The sequence below is a fragment of the Nomascus leucogenys genome, chromosome 1a, assembly GCF_006542625.1.
Source record: "Nomascus leucogenys isolate Asia chromosome 1a, Asia_NLE_v1, whole genome shotgun sequence".
In the NCBI taxonomy this organism is placed as follows: domain Eukaryota; kingdom Metazoa; phylum Chordata; class Mammalia; order Primates; family Hylobatidae; genus Nomascus; species Nomascus leucogenys.
The window spans coordinates 21,494,162-21,522,098 of record NC_044381.1 but is presented as its reverse complement, the minus strand read 5'-3'; the positions used below and the strand labels follow the sequence as shown (position 1 = coordinate 21,522,098).

Genomic DNA, 27,937 nt, shown 5'->3' with positions numbered 1-27,937 from the left:
CTATCGCAAGGACAAAAAATCAAACACCACCTGTTCTCACTCATCGGTGGGAATTGAACAATGAGAACTCATGGACACAGGAAGGGGAACATCACACTCTGGGGACTGTTGTAGGGTTGGGGGAGGGGGGAGGGACAGCATTAGGAGATGTACCTAATGCTAAATGACGAGTTAATGGGTGCAGCAAAATAAAATGGCACATGGATACATATGTAACAAACCTGCACATTGTGCACATGTACCCTAAAACCTAAAGTATAATAATTAAAAAAAAACACTATGAGAAAAAAAAAAAGAAAGACTGTTCCTTCTAAACTTAGAAGACATCTATTTTAATTCAATTTCAAAAAGGAAAAAAATCCTCTTAACTTTACACCAAGACATTGACAATTAAACATTAATTCATTAATGACACTGACCAGGATATGCCACAGCAGCATGTGGAGCTGTGCATGTAACACCTATGATCTCACAACAGACAGCCAAAATGTATGATGTTTTTAACAAGTGCAGAGACTTGATTGGAACAGGAATTCTATCACTCTCACTTTGGGCAAATGAAAGGAGACAAATTTTTGAACTGACTTTTCAGTTCCCATTTTAATTAAAAACAGAAAGTTATCTTAAATTGGCTTACACTGATCTCAATGCATTATCCCCTTCTAGAAAGATTTCTACCAAGACACAATGACAGATTCCTAGTTTTTAGAAGGGCAATGAGTATATTTAGTGACATTTTATAAACTAGTGTATTTAGTTGTATGACTTTTAAACAAATGTTGTAATTATACTGTCAGGAGAGAAATAAAGTACTGTATTTATGTCTAAGAATACATAGTTCCTTTATGAGACTTGGCCCTAAAAAAAGTATGTAAGGGTGTGTCTTTTCCTCTGGTCAGTTCAGAAATAAACAAAGAAGGAAATGTTTACAGTAAATAATCTTAGACTGAATACAGGTCTCAAGGCATAATAGCCCAAATTAAATAGACATCTGTGGAAAATATTTTTTGCATAAAGGATGGACTAATTTTTTATTATTATTAATTAAATATTTCCTTGTGAATATGTATTTACTTGAGATGTAATTATCAGCTCTTGATCCTCCTAATCTTGAATCTTACACCCTTCAGAGGCTGAAAATACAATGAATGCTCAGATTTTGCCTTTAATATAAAAGAAGCTGGGAAGTGTCCTATAATTGACTGTCTCTAGATCTGGCTTCATATAACTCAATGCTTTCTCTTCCCTCCTCCAGAGTTTAAGTTCCTTGATAAACAAATTAATTTATAATCATGGGACTGTTATGGGAGCCCCTATAAGACTATGACTAGATTTCTTAGCAGAAATCTTGCCAGCAAGAAGGGAGTGAAATAATATATTCAAAGTGCTAAAAGGAGTGGGCAGGGGTGGGTGGGTAGGTACTGCCAGCCAAGATACTGGATACTATATCCGGTAAAACTATCCTTCAAAAATGAAGGAGAGGCCAGGTGCAGCGGCTCGTGCCTGTAATCCCAACACTTTGGGAGGCCGAGGCGGTAGGATCACCTGAGATCAGGAATTTGAGACCAATTGGGCCAACATGGTGAAACCCCATCTATACTAAAAAAAAAAAAAATACAAAAATTAGCCGGGTATGGTGGTGCATGTCTGTAATCTCAGCTACTTAGGAGGCTAAGGCACGAGAATTGCTTGAACCAGGAGGCAGAGGGTGCAGCAAGCTGAGGTTGTGCCACTGCACTCCAGCCTGGGCGACAAAGCGAGACTCTGTCTCAAAAAAAAAAAAAAAAAAAGAAAGAGAAGTAATGATATTTCCAGATAAACAAAAGCTGAGAGTTCATCACCACTAAACATGCCTTACAAAAAATACTAAAAGTAGTCCTGCAAGGTGAAACAGAAGGACTCCAGACAGAAACTTGAAAGCATATGGAAATATAAAGTTTACTGGTAATACATAAATAAAGAATCCTATAATATTGTAACAGTGGTTCATGAAGCACTTTTAATTCTGGTATAGGGTTTGGAAGGCAAAAGTATAAATAACTTAAAAACCATGTAAATGGATGAACTTTATTAAAAAGATGTAATTTGTGACACTGGTAACATAAAAAGGAGGGAGAAGTAAAAGAGTAGTTTATGTGATTGAAGTATATGTAACTTGTTATCAGCTTAAAATATTGTTAGATACTGATGTAAGTCCCATGGCAACCATTAAAAAATACACATAGAACATGCACATAAGAAAATGAGTGGCTGGGTGTGGTAGCTCATGCCTGTAATCTCAGTACTTTGGGAGGCCAAAGGTGGGTGGATCACTTGAGGGCAGGAGTTCAAGACCAGCCTGGTCAACATGGTGAAATCCCGTCTCTACTAAAAATACAAAAATTAGCCGGGCATTGGTGGCACATACATGTAATCCCGGCTACTTAGGAGGCTGAGGCAGGAGAATCACTTGAACCTGGGAGGCAGAGGTTCCAGTGAGCCAAGATTGTGCCACCACACTCCAGCCTGGGCGACAGAGCGAGACTTCATCTCAAAAAAAAAAAAAAAAAAAAAAAAAAAAAAAAAAAAAAAAAAAAAAAGAAAGAAAAGAAAATGAGTGAGGAATCAAAGTGTCACTACCAAATCAATGAAACATAAAAGAAGACAGCAAGAGAAGAAACAAGGGACCAAAAAAATGCTATATAAGACAGACAAAAAACAATTAACAAAATGGCAATAGTAAGTCCTTTCCTACCACTAAGTACTTTCAATGTAAATGGATTAAACTGCTCAATCAAAAGGCATACAGTGGCTAAACGGACTTTGAAAACCCAAACAAGATCCCACTATAATAACGTCTACAAAAGACTCACTTTAGATTTAAGGACACACATAGGCTAAAAGTGAAAGGATATTTAATACAAATGGTAACCAAAAGACAGCAAGGTTGTCCGTATCAAAAATCGTCACAAGAGAGAAAGAAGGACATTATATAATGATAAATGGGCCAATTCACCAGGACAATACGATAATTATATATACATATATATATGCAACCAACATCATAGCACCCAGATATATAAAGCAAACATTGACAGAACCAAAGGGGAAAATAGAAAGCAATACAGTAATAGTAGATGATTTCAATATCCTATCTTAAATAATGGATAGAACATCCAGACAGAAGATCAATAAGAAAACAGATGACTTGAACAACACTATAGACCAAATGGTCCTAATAAACTCACGTAGAACGTTCTACCCAACAGCAACAGCATGTTCTCTCTCAGGTGCACACAGAACATTCTCTAGGATGCATCACATGTGAGATCACAAAACAAGTCTTAACAAATTTAAGACTGAAATCACACTAAGTACCCTTTCCAAACACAAATTAGAACCACAATGAGATGTCACCTCATACCTGGTGGGATTAACATTATAAAAAAAATCAGAAGTGTTGACAAGGATGTGAAGAAATTAGAACATCTGTGCACTATTGGTGGGAATGTAAAAAGGTGTGACCACTATGGGAAACAGCATGAAGGTTCCTCACAAAAAATTTTTTTTAATCTACTCTATGATCGATCTTGAGGTTGTTTATGCAAAAGAACTGAAATCAGGATTTTGAGGACATATTCACATTCCCACATTCATTTCCACATTATTCATAATAGTCAAGAGATGGAAACAACCTAAATGTCCATCGCAGGATGAATGGATACACACAGTGTGGTATATGCATACAATGGAGTATTATTTAGTCTTTAAAAAGAAAAATTCTATCATATACTACAACTTAGATGAACCTTGGGGACACAATGCTAAGTGAAAAAAGCCACAGAAGGATGAATACTGCATTATTCCACTTATATGAAGTATCTAAATTAGTCAAACTCTTAGAACAGAAAGTAGAATGGTGGATGCCAGACAGTCGGGGAGGGAGAAGTGGGGAGCTACTGTTCAATGATTATAGAGTTTCAGTCATGCAAAATAAAAAAAGTTCTAGAGATCCACCGTACAAAAATATTCATATACTTAACAATACTGTACAGTACAATTAGAATTTTTTAAGGTAGATTTCATGTTATGTGTTTACCATACACAAAAAATCCTGGGATTGTTTTTTAAGAGTCAGAAGATATCTTATAAACTTCATTTAGTTTAACAACTTTATTTTACCAAAGATTAAACTGAGGCCCAAAAAGACCACAAAGTTAGATGATGGCAAAATGTGAATAGGAGTTTATGTCTCAGTTCACTCCTCCATTCTACCTTGGCAGAGTAACAGCAAAGATAGATTCCAAGCCATCTATAATACAACAGAAACAAAGAACCATCATGCAAGTCTTCACCCCATAAATTGGACAAAACATAAAGAAAAAAACAAGCAGGAGAGATACAAACCAGCATCTCAGTGAAATCAAGCATATAAAAAACAGAGTATAAAAATTCAACTCTGGATTCAGAAAAAAACACACACATTGGCAACACTTCAAGAGGCTGCAAAAAAAGAGCATAATTTTTCAGACAGTTCTATAATAAAAATCATAAGTAGTGCTATCTACTTATAAATTATGAGAAATAAAAAAGGGCTTTGTTACTATTCATCATGGTTAGAAGATGAGACAATATATAATGTTTATAACTATTCCTTTTTTACAAAATATGATAGCTCATACTTTACTACTATATGAGATACATAGTAATAAATTAGTGTAAATAGAAAATAAAGTTATCAGTGGAATGAAATAATTCAAGATATGATCAGCCAATGGAAGTGAGAGGCAAAACTCCAAAGCAGCATCTGCTTTTAACTTTTCAGAGTCATGTTTTGTAAAACTAGACCTGAATTACAAAAGTGTATTCTTAGTTCACATTTTACTCATAGCCTTAGATTCAACAAATGCTGATTCACTCATCTTTGCATAAGCCCTTGTCCTGAGGAAAAATTGATCTAAATTCTATATATACAAGTGTGTTTGCCATTTTTAAAAGAATGGTAAGATAATAGTGTGTATTCAGTTAAATTGAAAAGATAAAACATAAAATATAAGAATAAATATACTTGCATGATAGATACAGAAACATAATTCCTTAATAATTTTAATATTGGAAAAGACTTTCAAAACTTATTCATTCTACAAAAAATGACATGATAAATGATTAAGCTTTTGAATATTACTTAATTCTACCTTCCTCAATTACTTGACATTTTTACTTATGATGTTTATTATTTAAATAGTCCATTGGAAAGAAGTTTATTGACAGAAGTGCTAAAAAGGTAATTATTTCCTCCAGTTATAAGGAATCTTCAGGCATGTAAGCAACATCACAAAAAAAAGGTAAACAGTATAATCTTACTCTTTTAAGATTCAAATTATATTTATATACTAACATTATAATTAAAGAAGTACTCTAGAGTCTTGAAGTTTAACCTTTGAGAGTCAAATAAGGTCAAGGAAATAAATGTATCTAGAATAGCAAAGGCCCCAACCAGACAATCTTTCTATAGTGATATATCACTCTAGCCTTATTCCAATGCCGCTTGAGCATCTCATCTGTAGTGATTCCTTGAATAACAACAGCTAGCATTTATTGAAGACTAACTATAACATTCTGTTAAGCACTTTGTAGAAAATCATGATTATCACCACATTTCAAATGAAAAACTGAAGCTTGTACTGAAGTTAGGACTGTATCAAAGCAATCTAACACTAAAACCCATGTACTTGCCACTTAGCCATACCAAAGACAGGGATGACATCTTATACACCTTTGTGTCCCTAGTTCCCAGCACACTGTAAATGCTTTTAGAGTATAAATTATGTCTAATTTGCTTGTCTCTTCAAATTCTATAAGCAAATGGATCTTATAATAATGTTGCAATTATTTGATTCTATGAACAAGTATTAAAAGACTACTATCTGCCAATAAAGGTACTCCAAAATATATTCTGATCAAATTAACTTAGAATCAGAAAAATTTGCCCGTCCAATAAAGGTTACTAGGATGCCAAAAACATAAACATCATCAGAATCTGAGGTATAAATTTCCTAGTATGTAGAAAATAAGGTCAGCAATACAGGAGGTTCAAGTATGGAAAGACACAGGAAATACTGAAGACTAGAATAAGATAAAGTCAAATATTGTATCACTTGAGGGGTTTGATGTAGAAGAAAATAACCACGACCCTTCCCGGCCTAAACTTTATTTCCAGGTGAGTCTCATTAGCCATCTGAATATTATCCCTCAGAGTCAGAAAACTTATTTATTTAGAAAACAGTATAAGAAAAACTAAAATCATGATGTAATGGTTGGCTACATTACCAATATGTAACTACCAGTAGGGAAAAAAGGAATATAATCAACAGTCATATCCATTGCTAACATTCTGAAACTTACATAAATGATAACTATAGTGACTGAATTCCTGTATCCATAGAATTTCCTTCTTGGACAAAAGTAGTTACACATTTCTGCCATGTGAGCTCTAAATCTTTGGCAGTCTGACTAGTCAAATAAAAGTTAAAAGCCAATGTCCTGTAAGTAAAGTATAATGTATAATGAGGTGCAATTTCTACTACCATGTCTGTCATTGGTAATGTGTTTTACATCAGAGTTGGAAGGAGGAGTTTGAAATCTCTCCAACAATTGGATATTATTAAATATAGCTCATCTAGGTAAGCAACTATGTAACTAAGCTAGATAGATTCAATGTTTTGGGGTTTACTAAAATAGCAGATTTCCCAAAGAACCCATACATGTTGCCATAATTCAATGCTGAAGGAATTCAGTACACTCTGTGTGACTTCACTGGGAAAGGACTCTAGGAAGCTTGCACTTGGTGTCTTCTTGACTTTGCCTCATAAACCTTTTCCTTTGTTAATTTTGCTTTCTATCCTTTCACTGTAATAAATATTAAGCATGGTTACAGCTCTATGCTGAGTCTTGTGAGTTCTTTTAGAGGATAACTAAACGTGTTAGTCGTCTTCGGGACCCCCAAACCAGGATCATTCCACATTTTGCTTTAAAAGAAAGTGGCAATTAAGAAAACAATGGTTTCTAGGATTTCTAAAAAGAATAACTTCTAGAGTATTCCAGCATCAATAATAAACAGAAAACTCTTCTGCGAGTTACATATCCAGCCATCAAAAATATGTGAGGGCCAACTCTACACTGGGATTGTGCTAAGCTTTGATGACACAACTGACAAAAGACGGTCACCCATCTCAAGTAGTTCACAGCCTAGTTAAGAAACTCACAACTATAATCTCAAACACTCTTAACTGAATAACTTGAACTCAACTTTAAAGATTAAAAGAATAAAAAATAGTTTCTATAGACAAAAAGTAAGACAAAAAAACAAGGAAACATTTTAAGATAGTCTTTGAGGTATACAAAATAAACAGTATAGATAGTGATTGATTTTTATTGTTCAGAGGAAGAGAGAGATTCTAGAGCTAGGTTGCCCAATACAGTAGCCACTAGCCACATGTGGCTGTTTCAATCTGATTAATCAATTGAATTAAATTAATCAATTTGATTAATTTAAATTTGAATTAACTAAAATTAAATACGATTAAAACTTCTGTTCCTCAGTCACACTAGCCAAATTTCAAGGGCTTAATAGTTACATGTGGCTAGTGGTTACCATATAAAACCGCACAAATTATAGATCATTCACATGATAGCAGAAAGTTCTTTTGGACAAAGCTATTCTAAAAAGCTGAGATGACAGAGAAGGCCTCAGATGTATGCAACAACAACAAAACCTTGGACAACTTAAAAGTCTACCAATATGGAAATAGTTACATACATTAAATTGTTGATACGCTGTGAACACCAGCGGCCTCCAAAAACCATAAGTTAGATCTGCATAAATATGGTAAAATGGCCATAACATCTTGATGAGTGAAAAAACTACAAAGAAAGATGTGCAACTTAATGCTTTTGTGTACATTTCTGTGTATACATTTTTTGGGAGAACATATGAACATTGTACATACTATTTCATTGCTTGGATATTTTACATATTACTATTATATGTTACAGATTTAAAGAATGTTACTTCAGTAAAATAAAATGTTATTTTACTAAAAATTACTTTCAGCAAAAATGATCAGACTAAAGTGGATGTTAAATGGCCAAAGGACATAGAACTACTAGGTAGCAGAGTAGGAAGTAGCTAAGCTGGCCACAGCACCCAGCAAAGGCTCAGTGGAAGAATGAGACAGAGGACAGATTTCCTGCCCAAAGATGACAGTCGATGCCAGGAGACAAAGTCTAATCATGCTTCTCCCCTGCCTTCCCGATCAGCTTATTTTTCAAGGCACATCTATTCCCTCCTCCTGCTCACTGAACCTTGTGTATGTTTCTCCTGTTTTCAACCTGATAGTTCAACTACTGACACACAGAAAATATTCACACCCATAAAATATAATGTTTAAGGATAATAAGGTAATTGCCTACCCCTTTCTAGGCAAAGAATACTTGAACTACTGTTTGTCACTCTAACTTTATGCACACCTTTATTTCAGTATACTTAGGGTCATAGTTATTCATTCTCACACACACTAGCCTGTGAATGCCTTACAGGTGGCAAACCTGCTGCTATTTTTCTTGTATTTACCCAGGACTATAAATATAACAAGAACTCAGTAAACGTGAGCTGAACTGAACTTACCAATAACTGAAAAAGGAAGAAAAGGTTAACAAACTATAGGTATTGAGGCTGGCTACTTCTGCCACCAAAAGACACCTGCCAGACATTCCATCGTGCTCTTAGTATCACCATGAAAACCCCATTTGAAAAACTCTTGTTCTTGATCGCTTTAGGTTTCTGTTCCACTGCAGAATCTGTGAGGCTATTTCCAGCTAAATAAAACCAATAAGGAGTATTTCTTTCTTTTTTTTTTAGACAGAGTCTCACTCTGTCGCCCTAGAGTACAGTGGTGCCATCTCAGTTCACTGCAACCTCGGCCTCCCGGGTTCAAGCAATTCTCATGCCTCAGCCTCACAAGTAGCTGGAATTACAGGTGTGCACCACCACGCCTAGCTAATTTTTTCTATTTTTATTAGAGACAGGGTTTCACTGTGTTGGCCAGGCTGGTCTCAAACTCCTGGCCTCAAGTGATCCGCCCACCTTCGCCTCCCAAAGTGCTGGGATTGCAGGCGTGAACCACCGCACCCAGCCTAAGAGTACTTCTAAATACATATTTACATTTACATTGAAAAAGTGAGCATTGGGAATTTGTACTACCTTTACTGTTCAACATAGTAGCCACTAGCTTTATATGGCCACTGAGCATTTGAAATGTAGCTAGTCTGAATCAAGATGTACAGTGGGTATAAAATACATACCAGATTGGGGAGGCTTAGCACAAATATATATACATAATATACTTCAGTAATAATTTTTATGCTAATTACATAGTGAAATAATACTTCAGATACACTGGGTTAAACAAAACATGTTGAAATTAATTTCACCTATTTGTTTTCACTTTTTAATGTGGCTGTCAGAAAACTTAAACCTATGTATGTAGCTCATATTTTACTTCTATTGAACAGCACTATTCTCCATCTCCTTTTTGCATCTAAATGTTGTTTAAAACAGGCACGCGCACACACACACAGATAATAATTAATGTCTCTTTTTTGATGCACTTGGGGAATAAAATATGATGATAGCCCCAGAGGGGCAAGGAACATGTCATCTAGCTAAACAGTCTAGCACTGCTCCTGGAATATACGGTAGCAGACAAATAATTGTGAAATGAACTTAAAAAGCTATAAAAATCAACTATAATTTTAATAATACATAACTTTCATCAAACATTGACTATAAACCAGTACTGTACTCTGGATTATCTCATTTAATCCACATGATGAATTTAATGAGGTGGGTTGTTTTGTTATTTTCATTTTAAAGACAGGAAAACATATTTGTAGAATTATAAGAGAATCTCTTAATATATTTTGAAATATTACAAGAAATAAACCAATTCAATTTAATCTATGCAGAAGGTTTACACAACTTTCTTTAAACAATAAATCTTTCTTGAATGCCTCTTATCGTACAGTATTATACTGGGTGCTATGACACTAAAACAAATCACAGGTTAGTGCAACCAAAATATTAACAGGTATAGGCTAAATCCTGTTACAAATAAATTCCACTATAATCATCCCATCTATTACCAAAATATTAATAAACCTAATAGCTAATAATCTAGTAAAAGAAAATGCTTGAATTTAGATGATTGTTAATAAATGGAATTCAATGTAAAAAACTAGCATTTGCATGGTACTTTACAATGTTTTTTCATCTACAGGATCTTTCAGTCCTTACAATGACCCTGAGGGAAAGGTATTATTAAAGGTTGAGTGGGATCTTACAAGTACTTAGATTCATTATTTGATCTATGGATGCCCCTTATCAAGTTTTAATTCTTGTTCTGTAGCTTGTCTTATGGCTACTGCCTAGAATTTTTGAGGGGGAAGGAGGGAATTTTTGACAAGTCGCCTACGAAATTAGTTCTGGGTTCCAGATTCCTAGCATCTTCAGAAATAACAACCTTGGGCTGAACAAAGCATGCAGGTGTAATTTTAAAATGTCTAAGAGGCCGAAAGAGGCAGGCTCCAAAAACTTGCCACTTGAGGAGGCAGGAAGCATTCAAATTTAAAATAATATTTCATATAGAATAATTTAAACAGTACCCATCAGCACTAAGTCATCTATATTGGGCTTCTTTCTGAAAACATATTTACTGGGGCTCAAATCTTGGACTACCTTGAAAAATAAAGCAATATTTGGTACACACTAAATGGTCAACTTAATTTTTAATGAGTAAATGACATGGCAAGAGTGGTCCAGGTACTTGTAAATGCTAAATGTCTGGGTATGTCTTCATTGGCTTTTGAACAGTTTCAAAGAGCAGACATGAGGATTCATTAGCTCTTAGCACATATGAACCTGCTCCAAAGGCAGCCAAGAGAGTTGCCTAGCAACAGTGCATTTTGCATCTCTCATCATCCCCAAAGATGCTGCTGCAGCAGCAGCTAGGTCAAGCCTCTCATTAGCAACCTGACAAAGGGTTTCCATCTCCTATTTTACAAAATTATTTTTATTTCCAGGTGAAGCTCAAATATCTATGTATTATTCTTTCTGACAATGTATCCCCTTTCCCCATTCCTTCGTCTTCCCAACCCCCATTTCAACAGATATGTTTTAATGAACCCATCAAAATACCTGTAACAAATGCAGACACTGAGAAATCTAACAGAATTTATATGCTTATTCACATCACTGTTAACAGTTCCATATCTTTTGGGCAATAAAACAAAAAAGCTTTAGAAGAAACAGGGGAAAGATCGCTGAAATCAAACAATGGAAGGAAGAGAAAGTCAGGTATTTGACCTCAAAATTAACAAAAAAAAAATTATCCAAATTATTTGCAATGTTATTGCTGATCACTTTGTTTCTTCCTAGTCCCCACAAAAACAAATCCCAACCATACAGCACAATAGCAAAAAGGCAGAAAATTCCAGAGTGGTAATAAACTATAATAAACGGATTGACAGCTTATAATGAATATAATCCATTGGAAAGGAACTCTGGTTCCCACTTGAATAACTGTTACAAAGCTTCACCTCAGATCAATAGTTATTCATTCACTTCTGAAAATATTTCTTAAAATATTTAATGTTCAGTATGGTTGCCATGCAGAACTAAAAATATATATTCACATAATCCTCTTTACATGCATTCAAAGACGCTTAAAAGAAAATAAACAAAATAAGCAGATAGACTTTTCACTTCATGTATCTTAAAGTGCTTAATCTTGATTTCGACATAAACCACATCCACCCTGGTGTCTGGGCTTTCATGCTATGGTGAATTTCCCTACGGAAACTATTACAGAACATGCATGACATGTTACAAAAGACAAAGTGTGGTCCTAATAGACACAGATTAAGAAGGGTGTAATGGGAAACATTTAAAGGCAATTGTTAGCAAACCAAATCAAATTAGGTAAATTTTTTTAAGTGATCTGAAAAGAATAATGTGATTTTTCCCTGTGACCACCACCCCCGCCAATTTTTTTTCCTACGTGCAAGCAGCAAAGAATGAATCTTCAGAAGGATTTCCCAGAAGGGTGTCATTTACCGCTAAAATATTTCATTCCAGCAGTTGAAAGACTATAAAAGGGTGAATGTCCTCCAGAGTCTCTAATAATGGTAATAGATCTTGTGTTACTATTCACCAGTGACCTCTCAGTCAGGCGATTTAATTTTTCCCCCTGCAGCATGGTTGGTTTCACACACAGTGTAATAACAGTTTTTGCACAACAAGACAATTCATCCGATTAGAAGGACTGTATTAAGTCTTTCATGAACAGCATGTGTCACTATAGCTTCAGCCAGGGTTTGATTTAAGACAACCTAATATATGCATGCATGATTCTTCATTTTTCTACTGTTTTAAAAATGATTCCAGGACTTTCTTCAGCAATTTTGCAGACCATTGCCTGAACCCTCCCTGGCTTCAAAAAGTAACTAAGAACTCATCAAATGTTCACTGAGTGCTTTAAAACAGGCACCAAAAATTCTCTACCAAGCTAGTGAAATTCCACTGTTGTCTCAAAGGGGAAAAACATGAAAAGGAACAGAATGGGCATACTTGATTATCGCAAATACTTTTTTGCTTGATATTTCATCAATTTATGATTAATTTTAAAGACAATATGACATCACCAAGGAAAGCTTAAGCCAAAGAGAATTTTGAGACTTCTACTTGTAAACCTCAGGAACACACAAAAAAAATTTTAAGTGGAAACCAAAGGAAAAGGTGTGAATCGAACCCACCTTCTGGCAATCTCTACTACAGTAAATGGTTCAGCATTATCAATCAATGCCCACTGAAGCCTAAACTTGAGATTATCTCCACATTTCTTACTCCCACACTGATGAGATTAGGAAGGTTAAATTCAGAATCTCTGTGCCAAAGGGCCACAATGGTAACTGACAGAATTCTCAGGGGTCCCCTTAACCTTACAACCTTTAATTGATGCTGATAGGCTTGACTTCCCCACACCACTTCCATCTCTGAATCTGCTCAACCTAGGGAGCAATGTCAGCACTCCTTCAACACTGAGTTAGGGTGTCTTCATATCGAACAGGTCCCAAGGGGATTAACCTACTGCTCCACAGCAAGGGCCCAAGTCTGCAAGATTAAGTTCTCTTTAGACTCTTGATGCAGGTGAGATGCTCTCTTCTGTTCCACAACCCTTAGGAATCCTGCTTCTTTCAATAGAGTCCTGTACACTCCTCTAAGCAGCCCTATCATAAAAGATTTGAAACAATTCCCCTAGAGTTCTCTTGCCCATGTTCCCTATGTTCTGTCAAAGGGAACACCAACACATCTTTTACTTCAACAAATTCTAGCCATATAAGCCAATCCCTATACTGCAGTACTCTCTCCTTCACTTCCACTATCAAAACAACTAAGCAGACCATTACTCCCTTTTCAATTTTTCAGGCAGTCACCAATTCACTGTATCCATTTGTCCACCCCAACTACAAGGGATACACATTAAGCTGGATTGGGGAGAGAGAGACACGGGGCAAGTAGAAGGTAGGCTGAAGTCCCAGTCACTAGGCTTGAGATAAGGAGCTGCCACTTGTGGCACTCATAACCCTCTAGCAACTTTCTCCAGCAATCCTCCCACTTCTTTTCACCTATCCTCTCATTTCCTAAAAACAAGGCATCTATAGTATTTCAAGCTGAATGATAATTCCATGATAAGTCCACTTAATGCAGATCAAGCTTCACCTCTACCATTAAAAATTGAATACAATTTGACACAATACATATAAAGTAAAATGTCACCAGGATAATTATTATTAATAATAATTCACACTACTGGAAATAATGAAAGGAGGCAATATGGAATTAGAGAAAAATGTTAAAGAAATAAAATTCTATTACTTTCACATATATACTGTAACAAACTAATTAGCCAAGTGTTACCAAGCACCAGTCCCTGCTGATATGTTAATGAATAAATAATTCGACCATTTTAAATCACCATATTCATTGTGCTAAAGCAAATGAGCAAATTCAAACTGCCTAAAAACAGTAGCTTCAACACCTGCTTATGTTTTAACTCAGCCTATATCAAATTACCCTGAGCTCTAAATTAATAGGATTTCATTTAATGAAATTTTACTGCAATCTAACCTAACTTAAACCCTGTCCCTGGACTCTACAGTGTTTCATCTATTAGTCTGAATAACATATGACAATATTGGAAAATAGTTTATTGGTTGTAGGACAGAAAGTAGATACACCTAATATATTTATGTGTTAATTGAGTAAACGACACACATATCAAAGCCCAAGAACTGTCCAAGGTTACTAGGAGGTAAAAACAAGTAAGACATGGTTTCCCTTGAGAAATTCCTTTCATGAATTCTAAATCTAATTGTATCTACTAAAAATTCCCTTTGAAGATAGCTTACATTCAAGATAACTATGGGACACTTCAAAAGGAAGTGTAAAGACACTTTGACCTTACTCATCTTATTCAGCTTTAGTGCTACTTGATTCTCTAATATAATAAAATTCAAGTTATATATATTTTACATGCTTGTTTTCTTTAGAGACAAAAGGAAAAATACACAAATTGTTGTCAATGTAGAAGTAATCCATTCTCACAAAAAAATGGTAACAAGCAAGAATGACAGGACACAGCTTCCAAAAGTCCAATCAATATACCATAAGCCTGCCAGGTAGAAATCATCCCAAATCACTTCTTAACTACCTGCCTGGCTCCACTTAGGTTGTAGCCATGTCTACCCATTTGAAATACATTAACGGCTGAGTGCCCAACTTCATTACATTAACTGTCCTGAAAACTTGCCTAAGAGTCTATTATAACATCTATTGTGAAAAGCTCAAAACTGTCACTGGTCAGGTAGAAGTGCTGTGTGCTCAACAGACAAAGGGACTGCACTCGAGACTTCTGGTAAAGGAGTTAACACAGGTGTCCAACTTGAGGCATTCAGGGGTTGACTTTTCCCACCAAATCCAGCAAATCATAACCCATCATTTCAATTACAGCTATCACATAGCAGCATAATTGTGACTGTGTGACTGCCTTTCTTTAACACCCCAACAAGAAAATTAAATCTGAAATACAATAGAAAAGTGCTGCTACTGAAACTATGGTTCACAAAGTAAAGAACTAATACAGCACCTCCAGATATGTATTTTATTCCACTGTTTGCTAAAAAATGATACTCAGGGAGGATCATATAAATCTCATGTATAAAATAAAAAATGGGCCCATTATGACTTTTTACAGGGTATAGCCTCTCTTCCCTATGCATTATGAGTGCCTCAATAACTGTATTTGTATACTAAATTCCAATTAAAATGTATATGCCAGGGTGGGCGTGGTGACTCACGCCCGCAATCCCAGCACTTTGGGAGGCCAAAGCGGGTGGATCACTTGAGATCACGGTTTCAAGACCAGCCCTAATTACACACATAATTGCATTTCTTTTCTTGAACTGATAATGGCCAAAACTGATGTCAGACAGAATTTTCTCATTACTAATTTCAATGGCGTTGCTTGTAAATTTGACTTAATCATTAAAAAATCCCCACTTTATCCCATGTAAGGCTTTTCACCTTGTATTCTATATTATCTACCTTAGATGAATATATTAAAACATGCTGTGTCACATTAGCTGTTCACCAATATTCACTGTTCTGCAGCCTCCGCTGCTGATACCCAGGCAAACAGGGTCTGGAGTGGACCTCTAGCAAACTCCAACAGACCTGCAGCTGAGGGTCCTGACTGTTAGAAGTAAAACTAACAAACAGAAAGGACATCCACACCAAAACCCCATCTGTACGTCACCATCATCAAAGACCAAAGGTAGATAAAACCACAAAGATGGGGAAAAAAAACAGCAGAAAAACTGAAAATTCTAAAAATCAGAGCGCCTCTCCTCCTCCAAAGGAATGCAGCTCCTCACCAGCAACCCAACAAAGCTGGATGGAGAATGACTTTGACAAGTTGAGAGAAGGCGGCTTCGGATGATCAAACTACTCCGAGCTAAAGGAGGAAGTTTAAACCCACGGCAAAGAAGTTAAAAACCTTGAAAAAAAATTAGATGAATGGCTAACTATAATAACCAATGCAGAGAAGTCCTTAAAGGACCTGATGGAGCTGAAAACCAAGGCACAAGAACTACGTGATGACTGCACAAGCCTCAGTAGCTGATGCGATCAACTGGAAGAAAGGGTATCACTGATGGAAGACCAAATAAATGAAATGAAGTGACAAGAGAAGTTTAGAGAAAAAAGAACAAAAAGAAACGAACAAAGCCTCCAAGAAATATGGGACTATGTGAAAAGACCAAATCTACGTCTGATTGGTGTACCTGAAAGTGACGGGGAGAATGGAACCAAGTTGGAAAACACTCTGCAGGATATTATCTAGGAGAACTTCCCCAATCTAGCAAGGCAGGCCAACATTCAAATTCAAGAAATACAGAGAATGCTACAAAGATACTCCTCGAGAAGAGCAACTCCAAGACACATAATTGTCAGATTCACCAAAGTTGAAATGAAGGAAAAAATGTTAAGGGCAGCCAGAGAAAGGTCGGGTTACACACAAAGGGAAGCCCATCACACTAACAGCTGATCTCTCGGCAAAAACTCTACAAGCCAGAAGAGAGTGAGAGCCAATATTTAACATTCTTAAAGAACAGAATTTTCAACCCAGAATTTCACATCCAGCCAAATTAAGCTTCATAAGTAAAGGAGAAATAAAATACTTTACAGACAAGCAAATGCTGAGAGATTTTGTCACCACCAGGCCAGCTCCTGAAGGAAGCACTAAACATGGAAAGGAACAACCAGTACCAGCCACTGCAAAAACATGCCAAATTGTAAACACCATCAAGGCTAGGAAGAAACTGCATCAACTAACGAGCAAAATAACCAGCTAACATCATAATGACAGGATCAAATTCACAAATAACAATATTAACCTTAAAGGAAAATGGGCTAAATGCTCCAATTAAAAGACACAGACTAGCAAATTGGATAAAGAGTCAAGACCCATCAGTGTGCTGTATTCAGGAAACCCATCTCAAGTGCAGAGACACACATAGGCTTAAAATAAAGGGATGGAGGAAGATCTACCAAGCAAATGGAAAACAAAAAAAGGCAGGGGTTGTAATCCTAGTCTCTGATAAAACAGACTTTAAACCAACAAAGTTCAAAAGAGACAAAGAAGGCCATTACATAATGGTAAAGGGATCAATTCAACAAGAAGAGCTAACTATCCTAAATATATATGAACCGAATACAGGCACACCCAGATTCATAAAGCAAGTCCTTAGAGACCTAGAAAGGGACTTAGACTCCCACACAATAATAATGGGAGACTTTAACACCCCACTGTCAACATTAGACAGATCAACGAGACATAAAGTTAACAAGGAAATCCAGGAATTGAGCTCAGCTCTGCACCAAGCAGACCTAACAGACATCTACAGAACTCTCCACCCCAAATCAACAGAATATACATTTTTTTCAGCACCACACCACACCTATTCCAAAATTGACCACATAGTTGGAAGTAAAGCTCTCCTCAGCAAATGTAAAAGAACAGAAATTATAACAAACTGTCTCTCAGAACACAGTGCCATCAAACTAGAATTCAGAATTAAGAAACTCACTCAAAACTGCTCAACTACATGGAAACTGAATGACCTGCTCCTGAAGGGCTACTGGGTACATAACGAAATGAAGGCAGAAATAAAGATGTTCTTTGAAACCAATGAGAACAAAGACACAACATACCGGAATCTCTGGGACACATTTAAAGCAGTGTGTAGAGGGAAATTTATACCACTAAATGCCCACAAGAGAAAGCAGGAAAGATCTAAAATTGACACCCTAACATCACAATTAAAAGAACTAGAGAAGCAAGAGCAAACACATTCAAAAGCCAGCAGAAGGCAAGAAATAACTAAGATCAGAGCAGAACTGAAGGAAATAGAGACGTAAAAAACCATTCAAAAAGTCAATGAATCCAGGAGCTGGTTTTTTGAAAAGATCAACAAAATTGATAGACCGCTAGCAAGACTAATAAAGAAGAAAAGAGAGAAGAATCAAATAGACACAAAAAAAAATGATAAAGGGGATATCACCACCGATCCCACAGAAATACAAACTACCATCAGAGAATACTATAAACACCTCTACGCAAATAAAATAGAAAATCTAGAAGAAATGGATAAATTCCTGGACACATATACCCTCCCAAGACTAAACCAGGAAGAAGTTGAATCTCTGAATACACCAATAACAGGCTCTGAAATTGAGGAAATAATTAATAGCCTACCAACCAAAAAAAGTCCAGAACCAGACACATTCACAGCCGAATTCTACCAGAGGTACAAGGACACATTCACAGCCAAATTCTACCAGAGGTACAAGGAGGCATTTAGTGCTATAAATTTCCCTCTACACACTGCTTTAAATGTGTCCCAGAGATTCTGGTATGTTGTGTCTTTGTTCTCGTTGGTTTCAAGAATTCTAACAGAGGTACAAGGAGGAGCTGGTACCATTCCTTCTGAAACTATTCCAATCAATAGAAAAAGAAGGAATCCTCCCTAACTCATTTTATGAGGCCAGCATCATCCTGATACCAAAGCCAGGCAGAGACACAACTAAAAAAGAGAATTTTGGACCAATATCCCTGATGAACATAGATGCAAAAATCTTCAGTAAAATGCTGGCAAACCGAATCCAGCACATCAAAAAGCTTACCCACCATGATCAAGTGAGCTTCATCCCTGGGATGCAAGGCTGGTTCAACATATGCAAATCAATAAACGTAATCCAGCATATAAACAGAACCAAAGACAAAAAACACATGATTATCTCAATAGATGCAGAAAAGGCCTTTGACAAAATTCAACAACCCTTCATGCTAAAAACTCTCAATAAATTAGGTATTGATGGGACGTATCTCAAAATGATAAGAGCTATCGATGACAAACCCACAGCCAATATCATACTGAATGGGCAAAAACTGGAAGCATTCCCTTTGAAAACTGGCACAAGACAAGGATGCCCTCTTTCATCACTCCTATTCAACATAATGTTGGAAGTTCTGGTCAGAGCAATCAGGCAGGAGAAGGAAATAAAGGGTATTCAATTAGGAAAAGAGGAAGTCAAATTGTCTCTGTTTGCAAATGACATGATTGTATATCTAGAAAACCCCATCGTCTCAGCCCAAAATCTCCTTAAGCTGATTAGCAACTTCAGCAAAGTCTCAGGATACAAAATCAATGTGCAAAAATCACAAGCATTCTTATACACAAATAACAGACAAACAGAGAGCCAAATCATGAGTGAACTCCCATTCACAATTGCTTCAAAGAGAATCAAATACCTAGGAATCCAACTTACAAGGGATGTGAAGGACCTCTTCAAGGAGAACTACAAACCACTGCTCAATGAAATAAAAGAGGATACAAACAAATGGAAAAACATTCCATGCTCATGGGAGGAAGAATCAATATCATGAAAATGGCCATACTCCTCAAGGTAATTTATAGATTCAATGCCATCCTCATCAAGCTACCAATGACTTTCTTCACAGAATTGGAAAAAACTACTTTAAAGTTCATATGGAACCAAAAAAGAGCCCACATTGCCAAGTCAATCCTAAGCCAAAAGAACAAAGCTGGAGGCATCACACTGCCTGACTTCAAACTATACTACAAGGCTACAGTAGCCAAAACAGCATGGTACTGATACCAAAACAGGGATATAGACCAATGGTACAGAACAGAGCCCTCAGAAATAATGCCACACATCTACAACTATCTGGTCTTTGACAAACCTGACAAAAACAATAAATAGGTTAAGGATTCCCTATTTAATAAATGGTGCTGGGAAAACTGGCTAGCCATATGGAGAAAGCTGAAACTGGATCCCTTCTTACACCTTATACAAAAATTAATTCAAGATGGATTAAAGACTTAAATGTTAAACCTAAAACCATAAAAACCCTAGAAGAAAACCTAGGCAATACCATTCAGCACATAGGCATGGGCAAGGACTTCATGTCTAAAACACCAAAAGCAATGGCAACAAAAGCCAAAATTGACAAATGGGATCTAATTAAACTAAAGAGCTTCTGCACAGCAAAAGAAACTACCATCAGAGTGAACAGGCAACCTACAGAATAGGAGAAAAATTTTGCAATCTACTCATCTGACAAAGGGCTACTATCCAGAATCTACAAAGAACTCAAATAAATTTACAAGAAAAAAACAAACACACCCATCAACAAGTGGGCGAAGGATATGAACAGACATTTCTCAAAAGAAGACATTTATGCAGCCAAAAGACACATGAAAAAATGCTCGTCATCTCTGGCCACGATCGGCTAATTTTCTGTATTTTTAGTAGAGACAGGGTTTCACCGTGTTAGCCAGGATGGTCTCAATCTCCTGACCTCGTGATCCGCCCGCCTCAGACTCCCAAAGTGCTGGGATTACAGGCATGAGCCACCATGCCCGGCCCAAAACATGCTGTGTCTTCTTAATCATTTATCTAGCTTTTCATTTTCATAATTTAATTTTCAATTTCAGGTCTGTCTCTTGAAAACAGTATACAAGTGAATTTTTTAAACCCAATATGAGCCTTTCTTTGAAAAGGGAATCTAATTCATTCACAGTAATTGTGGTAATAGGAATACTTGAACTAGCTCCTAAAATCTTATTTTATGCAATATTTGTCATTTTTAAACATTTATTTTCCTTTTGTTATATTATTTGGAAATTATAGAGGACTGATTGTTACTAATAAGGTAACATTTAAGCTTATTTTCCTATCAACATCTAGAACTACTCAGTTGCCAAAAAACACTCTATCATGTTCTCACTCTTCACACTATCATATTACCACTATTCACCCCCAACCACTTTCCATGTTTTAATTAGCTAGGATTTTAGGTCCAGGGAGTCATCCTGTTTTATATTTTACCTAAACAGTTATTTAACATTACTAATAAAATTTTCTGGATATTTTGATATCATTCAATATTTCTTCTCTGCTTGCTTAGATTCGTTTTCAATTTTGTATGAATATATTCTTGAGAGTAAGAAAAAAGTATTATTGAAATATTGAAATTTGTGAGAATTATCAAATTCTCAAAAATCTAAAAAGGGCTTTATTGCCATTACTCACAAAAGATAGAATAATGGGAAGAAATATGCCAGGTTCAAAATTAGTTTTTTTCAAGAAACTGGAAGATAATCCTCCAATGTATTCCAATACCCAGTGTGCTATTAATGAGAAATCTAAGGTCAATATAATCTTAAGTAATTTTTTCTTTTCCTATTCTTCTCTGAAATCCCTTACAATTTTCTCTTCATCCTTGAGGTTCTGGAGACATATTACGGTATTGACAAATTATCATTTGTGCTGCTTAGTTTTCAGAGGGTCCTAACAATCTGTAGCCTTGTGTCCTCTTTCAGCTCAGGGAAAGAGTTTTCTGGTGTGTTTTAAGTTTCCATCCTTCATTTTCTCTGTTTCTTTCACCCTGGAATTCCTATTAGAAAGTTGTTAGAACACCAAGGTGACCCTCAATGTCTTCATTTTTTCAATTTCATCTTTTTGCTCTATATTATGAAATATTTAGATGAATATTTTACAAATCACTAATCTAATCTCCATATATACACTATGGCAATCACATTTTTAATTTCTCAAATCTCTTGCTTTCAAATTTCTTCTTTCTCTTGGTAGGATTTTTATATAAAATACAAAACATATATACAGTGTCTTTCCAACATCTCTTAGGACATTATCTCCTGCTCTCTAAGTTCTCTTACTTCTAGAGACAGATGCTCTAGTTAGTTACACTGTTAAATTTTCTCTTAAGTTTGGTGAGCCTTAACTATTCATTTATATTTATGAATCAAGGCCAAGTTGGTTGCAGGGAGCTGGCATGGTTTAATTCAAGAGATGTAAATAAATGTTTCCTTATATAAGACTGGCCTTTGATTTGAAGGGCTGACTGTGGAAGGGCTGAAGAATGATGAGACATGTCGACTTACTGCTCCTCTTCAGGTTGTCTGGCCATGGTACAAGTATGGAGAGGACCAATCCCCACTTCGCCCTTCCCTCTCCACTAAATAAACAGGAAAAATTTTGTTCTGGCAATGGTAGACTTCAACATATTTTCCCTTGAGCAAAATCTTCCTACCTATTATGAAATTCAAAGTTACCACAAAGCCTGCTCTAATTCCACCCTTCAACAACACTAGAAGCCCATCCCTTAGAGACTTTTAACCAGAAGCAAACCTACTGGTCCCTCATATCAGTTGGAAGCAGATAGACTCCACTGTTCTGAATGCAGTTTTGGACTCATTCTCCTCAAACTCCATCCCACCCTTTCTGATGCTTGCTGTTCAGTGACACACCCAGACAAACGGATTTTGTTTCAGTACATTAGTAAGTATCACAGTGGTAGGGGTTGAATTGAAAAGTTACAATTCCTTCAATGAGAACCATCAGTAATTTCTAATCTGTAGACCAATCAGAAGTAACAGCCCAACATTAACACCCAGGAGTGCCAAGAAATTAACACAGAACTACTTCCCTGTGTATAAACTCCAGGCTTTTTGCACACAACCAGGAAAACACAAAAGGGATCAAATGCCAGTTGAAAGCTTTTTATCCTACAGATATATATGTAAAGTTTACAAAGAAGAAATAAACATATTGCCACAGGATGGGGTACATGCAACTTGACCTTATATTTCGGTTGTACTTCTCTTCGCCTAATTGCTTCATGCTGGCAGGCTCATCCCAATTTTTCTCCAAGCATAATCGATGCTATGGCTACCAGGGAATAGTAGTACACTACTTCTTATCTATCAAGCTATTTATTAAAAGTACTGTACATTCTGGCTTCTTTTTGCTGGTGTGAAGAATATAGGAAGCCGACTGACTTCAGAGGGTAGCAATTCATAGAATTCAGTAACAACAGAACAGAGTACAAAGTGTCCAAAGACTCTTTGTGCAAGTTCTTTTATAGAATATATTTTCTCTTTTTCTCACAGCAGTAACTTACAGACCATTAAATTTCACACATTTCCTATTCATTTTCCATGTTAAAATATGGCTTATGACCCTGGGTAGAACTATCACAGGGTTCTGCCCTATAACTCAACTTTTACATTTGATAATATATGACTTTTTAAAGACCAGCAAGTCATGGCCCATGAACCTAGTCACATAAGTGATTTCAAATGGATCAGATGTGTACATTTTTACACATGGAAAAAAACTGAAGCTCTGAAAACATCACAAAGAATAAAATAATCGAAGATTGCAACTGTTCCCATTAAGCAAGACCTTTAACTAGACTTAACAACCAAAATGTAAAAAGAAAATAAAATACCTCAGTGTTGTAAGATGCAAGTAAAAGAAAAGCAAAACAAATAAGCATGACTTTATTGCCACTTCCAAACAAGAGAAAAGCAAGCAAGTAACAAGAATTTGAAAGAGGCACTGAGTTTTGCAAAACTCAATTTGTCAAACTCATCAATGGGGATACGTTTTGAGGAAGGAACCTATGGTTCTCTAAAATCAAATTTATGAGCTTTTGCTCTTTGGCATATTCTATTTTATAAATCAGTCAAAAAGAAATTGATACACCTTACACATAGTATTTAGAGTTATTCCATTGAAGGTGAGATACTAAACTATTTACACTTTTATTTTAGACCAACTCAACCTATCTAAAAATTACTAATCTTTTTGTTTGTCGTTCAGTTCAGATACCTAAGTATTTAATCTTACCATAAACCCTTAAACCTTATGGATAGAAACATAGGAGGAAAACACATTTTCTCAGGTCTTAAAACCACAAACAAGTAGACTTGATTTCCAAAACAATGAAATCTTTTGTCAGGTATTCCCTCTACAAATATTTATATTATTAAGCATCCTATAAGGCTTTTACACACCAGGTGGCCAGAGGCTACCAGACAGAGACTTCAGGCAGCCTGAGCTAAGACAACTAACTGGCTGCCAGAATGCTGAGACAGGATAATATCTCAGCACACCTACCACATATACAGCATTTCAGTGACCCCCAAAAGACAAACTGAGAAGTTCTGCTTTACATTTTTTGCCTATTTAGCACATTCCCACTTCTATGACCAGTACACTATCTATCCTTCCTTTGGGGGACCATCTCACCCCATTCCACATGAACCTGGCGGCAGAAATGATTTTAGGACCTGATACTTCACCTACTTCTATTCTACCCAGGATGGCCAAGTAAAGTGCCCCACTATCCCATCATGATGTTTGGTCCAATGTAAAGACATGACCTAAGCAAGCCCAATCTGAACATTCTTTACTTTTCTCTTCCTTTTGAATTTTGAATATAAGGTTATAAGACTTTGGGCTTCCAGCTAATTCACAGAGGAAAGAAACTGTACCTTGAAAATACTGTCCAGACCATGAATGTCCTAAATACTAGAGGTAATAAAAACTAGAAGAAAGGATTTTGAATGTTCCCAACATGCAGACACAAAAATGATAAATGTTTGAGGTGATGGATATACTATTAATTACCCTGATTTGATCATTGCACATTTTACACCTATATCAAAATATCACTCTGTATCCCATAAGTATGTACAATTATTAATTGGTAACTAAAAATAAAGGGGAAAAAACTGTTTTTGGCAGTTTAAGATGGGTTTCTGTTACTTACAACCTAAAGCATCATGCTGGTTCAAATTTCCTGTGTGTGTGTGTGTGTGTGTGTGTGTGTGTGTGTGTGTGTCTGTGTGCGTATATATATGTATAGATGCAATATATGTTTTATATCAGTGGTGTAGACAGATCAAGGTAACCCACTGTATAACTTCAAGGGAATCCTTCTTTAGATAATCTCCAGACATTATCTGCATTAACTATTCTGGAGATTATCCTACCAAGTGTCAACACTGAAAGAAAACATTGGTTAGAAGCAGGATCACTACAGAAAAATACAAGGAGAAATAAAGCAGAAAGCAAGTTAAACTGATTCACACTATGCATACACCATGAAACAAAAGTATTTAGAGTACATTACAGATCCACTTGCAGAATCAGAGCAGATGAGGTCTAGTCAGAGTGAAAACTTTTTGTGAGATATCAGCAGTTGTTTACATGACAAAAGGAATGAGTATGACAATTTGAGGTTAAAAAGGAATTCCAAATACATTAACTTCATATCTGTTTTTTTTGTTTTTGTTTTTTTCTTTTGAGACAGAGTCCCAGGCTGAAGTGCAGTGGTGCAATCTCGGCTCACTGCAACCTCCACCTCCTGAGTTCAAGCAATTCTCCTGCCTCAGCCTCCTGAGCAGCTGGGATTACAGGTGCATGTCACTGCACCCGACTAATTTTTGTATTTTAGTAGAAACAAGGTTTCACCATGTTGGCCAGGCTGGTCTCGAACTCTTGACCTCAAGTGATCTGCCCACCTCAGCCTTCCAAAGTGCTGGGATTACAGGCGTAAGTCACTGCACTCAGTTAACTTCATATCTCAAATAAACACATTTGCCCCTTTTCTACCATCAAATTTTTTCCTCTAGGAACACATCACTTTTCCATTGGGAGATGGAAGGTTTCTTCATCATTCTTGAAAAGAAACACAAGCACAGATACTAATAAACAGAGGATAACAAAAATGTCAAAACTGCTTGGTTAGAAAACCTTTCCTTTATAGGAAATGCATTCTAGAGATTCTATTAATTGGAGAAAAAAAAAGTCACAGGTTACTATGCTAAATACGCGGTTAGTGTAAAAGGCTGGGGAAAGAAGTCTTATTAATGCCTAACTGCTTTCTCATTAGATCCTAAGTTCTGTGCAGTTAGGAAGAAAAATTTTTTACCCTCATATCCTAGCATGCATATCCGTAACATATATAGCAAAGAGTCAATATTTTTTAGCTTATTAAATGATTCAATAAAGATAGTATCAAACTGCAAGAAGTTAAAAAGATATTAATGTCTATTGTATAGGCTTCCTTATCCTGAATTGATTAATCTGTGTCCACTTTAAATGATCAACATTAGAACTAATGGATATGTATCTTGGAATAGGTTTCAAGAGTTAACAAAAGCATTACAAAATAGCAAATCCACCAAAAAATTGGAAGAACCAGAATAGCACCATGTGCAGATTTCCTTGCGAAGTGTGCTTTCATTTAAAAAATGTTTGCATCATTAAGTATATATCAACTCAGAGTAAGGAAAAAGAAAAAAAAAATGGAAGGATAAAGATAGCAAAAAAAAAAAAAAAAAAACATCAACCCATAATTTAAAACTCTGATGCAAATAATCCACAAAGCAGGAATAATCTACAATTCCAATGATTAAGCTTTCTTCTCATTATTGTTCCATTATTCTCTTGCTTTACCTGGGAGGAATCTGCTTGGGCTAATTCTGTAGTGACCTTCAGTATTTGGTGAAGATTCTGTCCTTTGTCTTCAACAAGGAGGTGAGCCAGCAGAAGAAAGGCAGGCACAGGGATCACAGCAGTAATAGGAAGCAATGACTCTACTGAAGCCAACCAGTCACTTGCAGCAGACGAGTCTGTCATTACTTCAAGAATCCTCCAGGCTGTAAATATGGAACCATACATACTGGTTACAGGGCACACGAGCTTGTAGGAGAGCTGAAAAATAAAGACAAGAGAGGCATAAATAAGTGAGATAAATATATTTGTCAGAAATATATTTCTGGCATTCTTATATTTCATTGTAAGATATCACTCCTTCCAACAAAATGAATACAAATTGAATTACTGCCAAAATCCTCTCTGCACATATTTGAGGTAATAGGATTACACAGAGAGAAAAGAGTTGTTAGATGGAACTCTAGAAGAGTTTTATCACAACTTTTCCTCGTATTTACCATTCATTCCCCATTAAGGCAGAATATATGGATCAATATACAAAATCCAGAGGCAATTGCATTTGGAAAAAGCTATTATCACTAAAAAAGTATTCAACAATGAGAAGAAAGATAAAAAAATGTATATATTGTATTTGCCCAGCTCCAGGTCCTAGGCAGAAGCAGTCTGGGGCAGATGGCAGACTTGGACTGAGGACAATTCATTTCTGTAACAGACAGTATGTTGATAGGAACAAAGTTGGTTCAGCTGGAGCCTGGGAATTCATTAATAATTGTAACTTCTGCAATAGGAAATGGCCTGACAGCTCTAAGCTGAAACAATACCCAGAGATCATATTATGCTAAATTAATCTGAGAAATGGCTCCTCACAGAAATAAAGTAGTGCAGTCAGGGCCAGAGGGTAGCCAAGGTGAGCTCTATAAATAAACAGCTCAGGAGAAGTCACAGACGTTAAAGAATCATTAGACATTGCTTGCTAATAAAGTAATTCAAATCATGTATAGTGCTTTGTGATAGACTGGAAATCTCTAGATTATAACTGTCTGGTTAATAGAGGCTGACTTATAGGAATTAGGATAACAATTGAAAGGATAGACAGTAAAAGTTAAGCTTTATAAAATTTTTAAATAACAGCTTTATTGAGATATAATTTGCATACTATAAAAGGTACCCTTTTAAAGTTTATAATTTACTGGATTTTAGTAATTCATTCCTAGAGCTGTGTAACCATCATCACTATCTAATTTTAGAACATTTTCATCAACCCAAACAAAAATCCCACATCCACTGATAGTCACTCCTTACTCCCCCAACCCTCCTCCAGCCCTTGGCAACCACTAATCTACTCTGGTTCCATACTGGTCATTTCATATAATAGGAAACACATAATATGTCGTCCTTTGTGACCAGCTTCTTTCACTTAGCATGTTT

At 36.1% G+C, this 27,937-nt stretch overlaps 1 protein-coding gene across 9 annotated transcripts in view; it reads right to left on the bottom strand.

Annotated features, from left to right (window-relative positions):
• Positions 1-27,937, bottom strand: part of FOCAD (focadhesin) — a 319,501-nt gene that overhangs the window by 193,585 nt on the left and 97,979 nt on the right. For all 9 annotated transcript variants that reach the window (XM_030819707.1, XM_030819627.1, XM_030819549.1 and 6 more), the window contains one exon: positions 26,510-26,767. In XM_030819707.1, the coding sequence (XP_030675567.1) occupies positions 26,510-26,767 (258 nt within the window). The remainder of the gene's footprint in view (positions 1-26,509; positions 26,768-27,937) is intronic.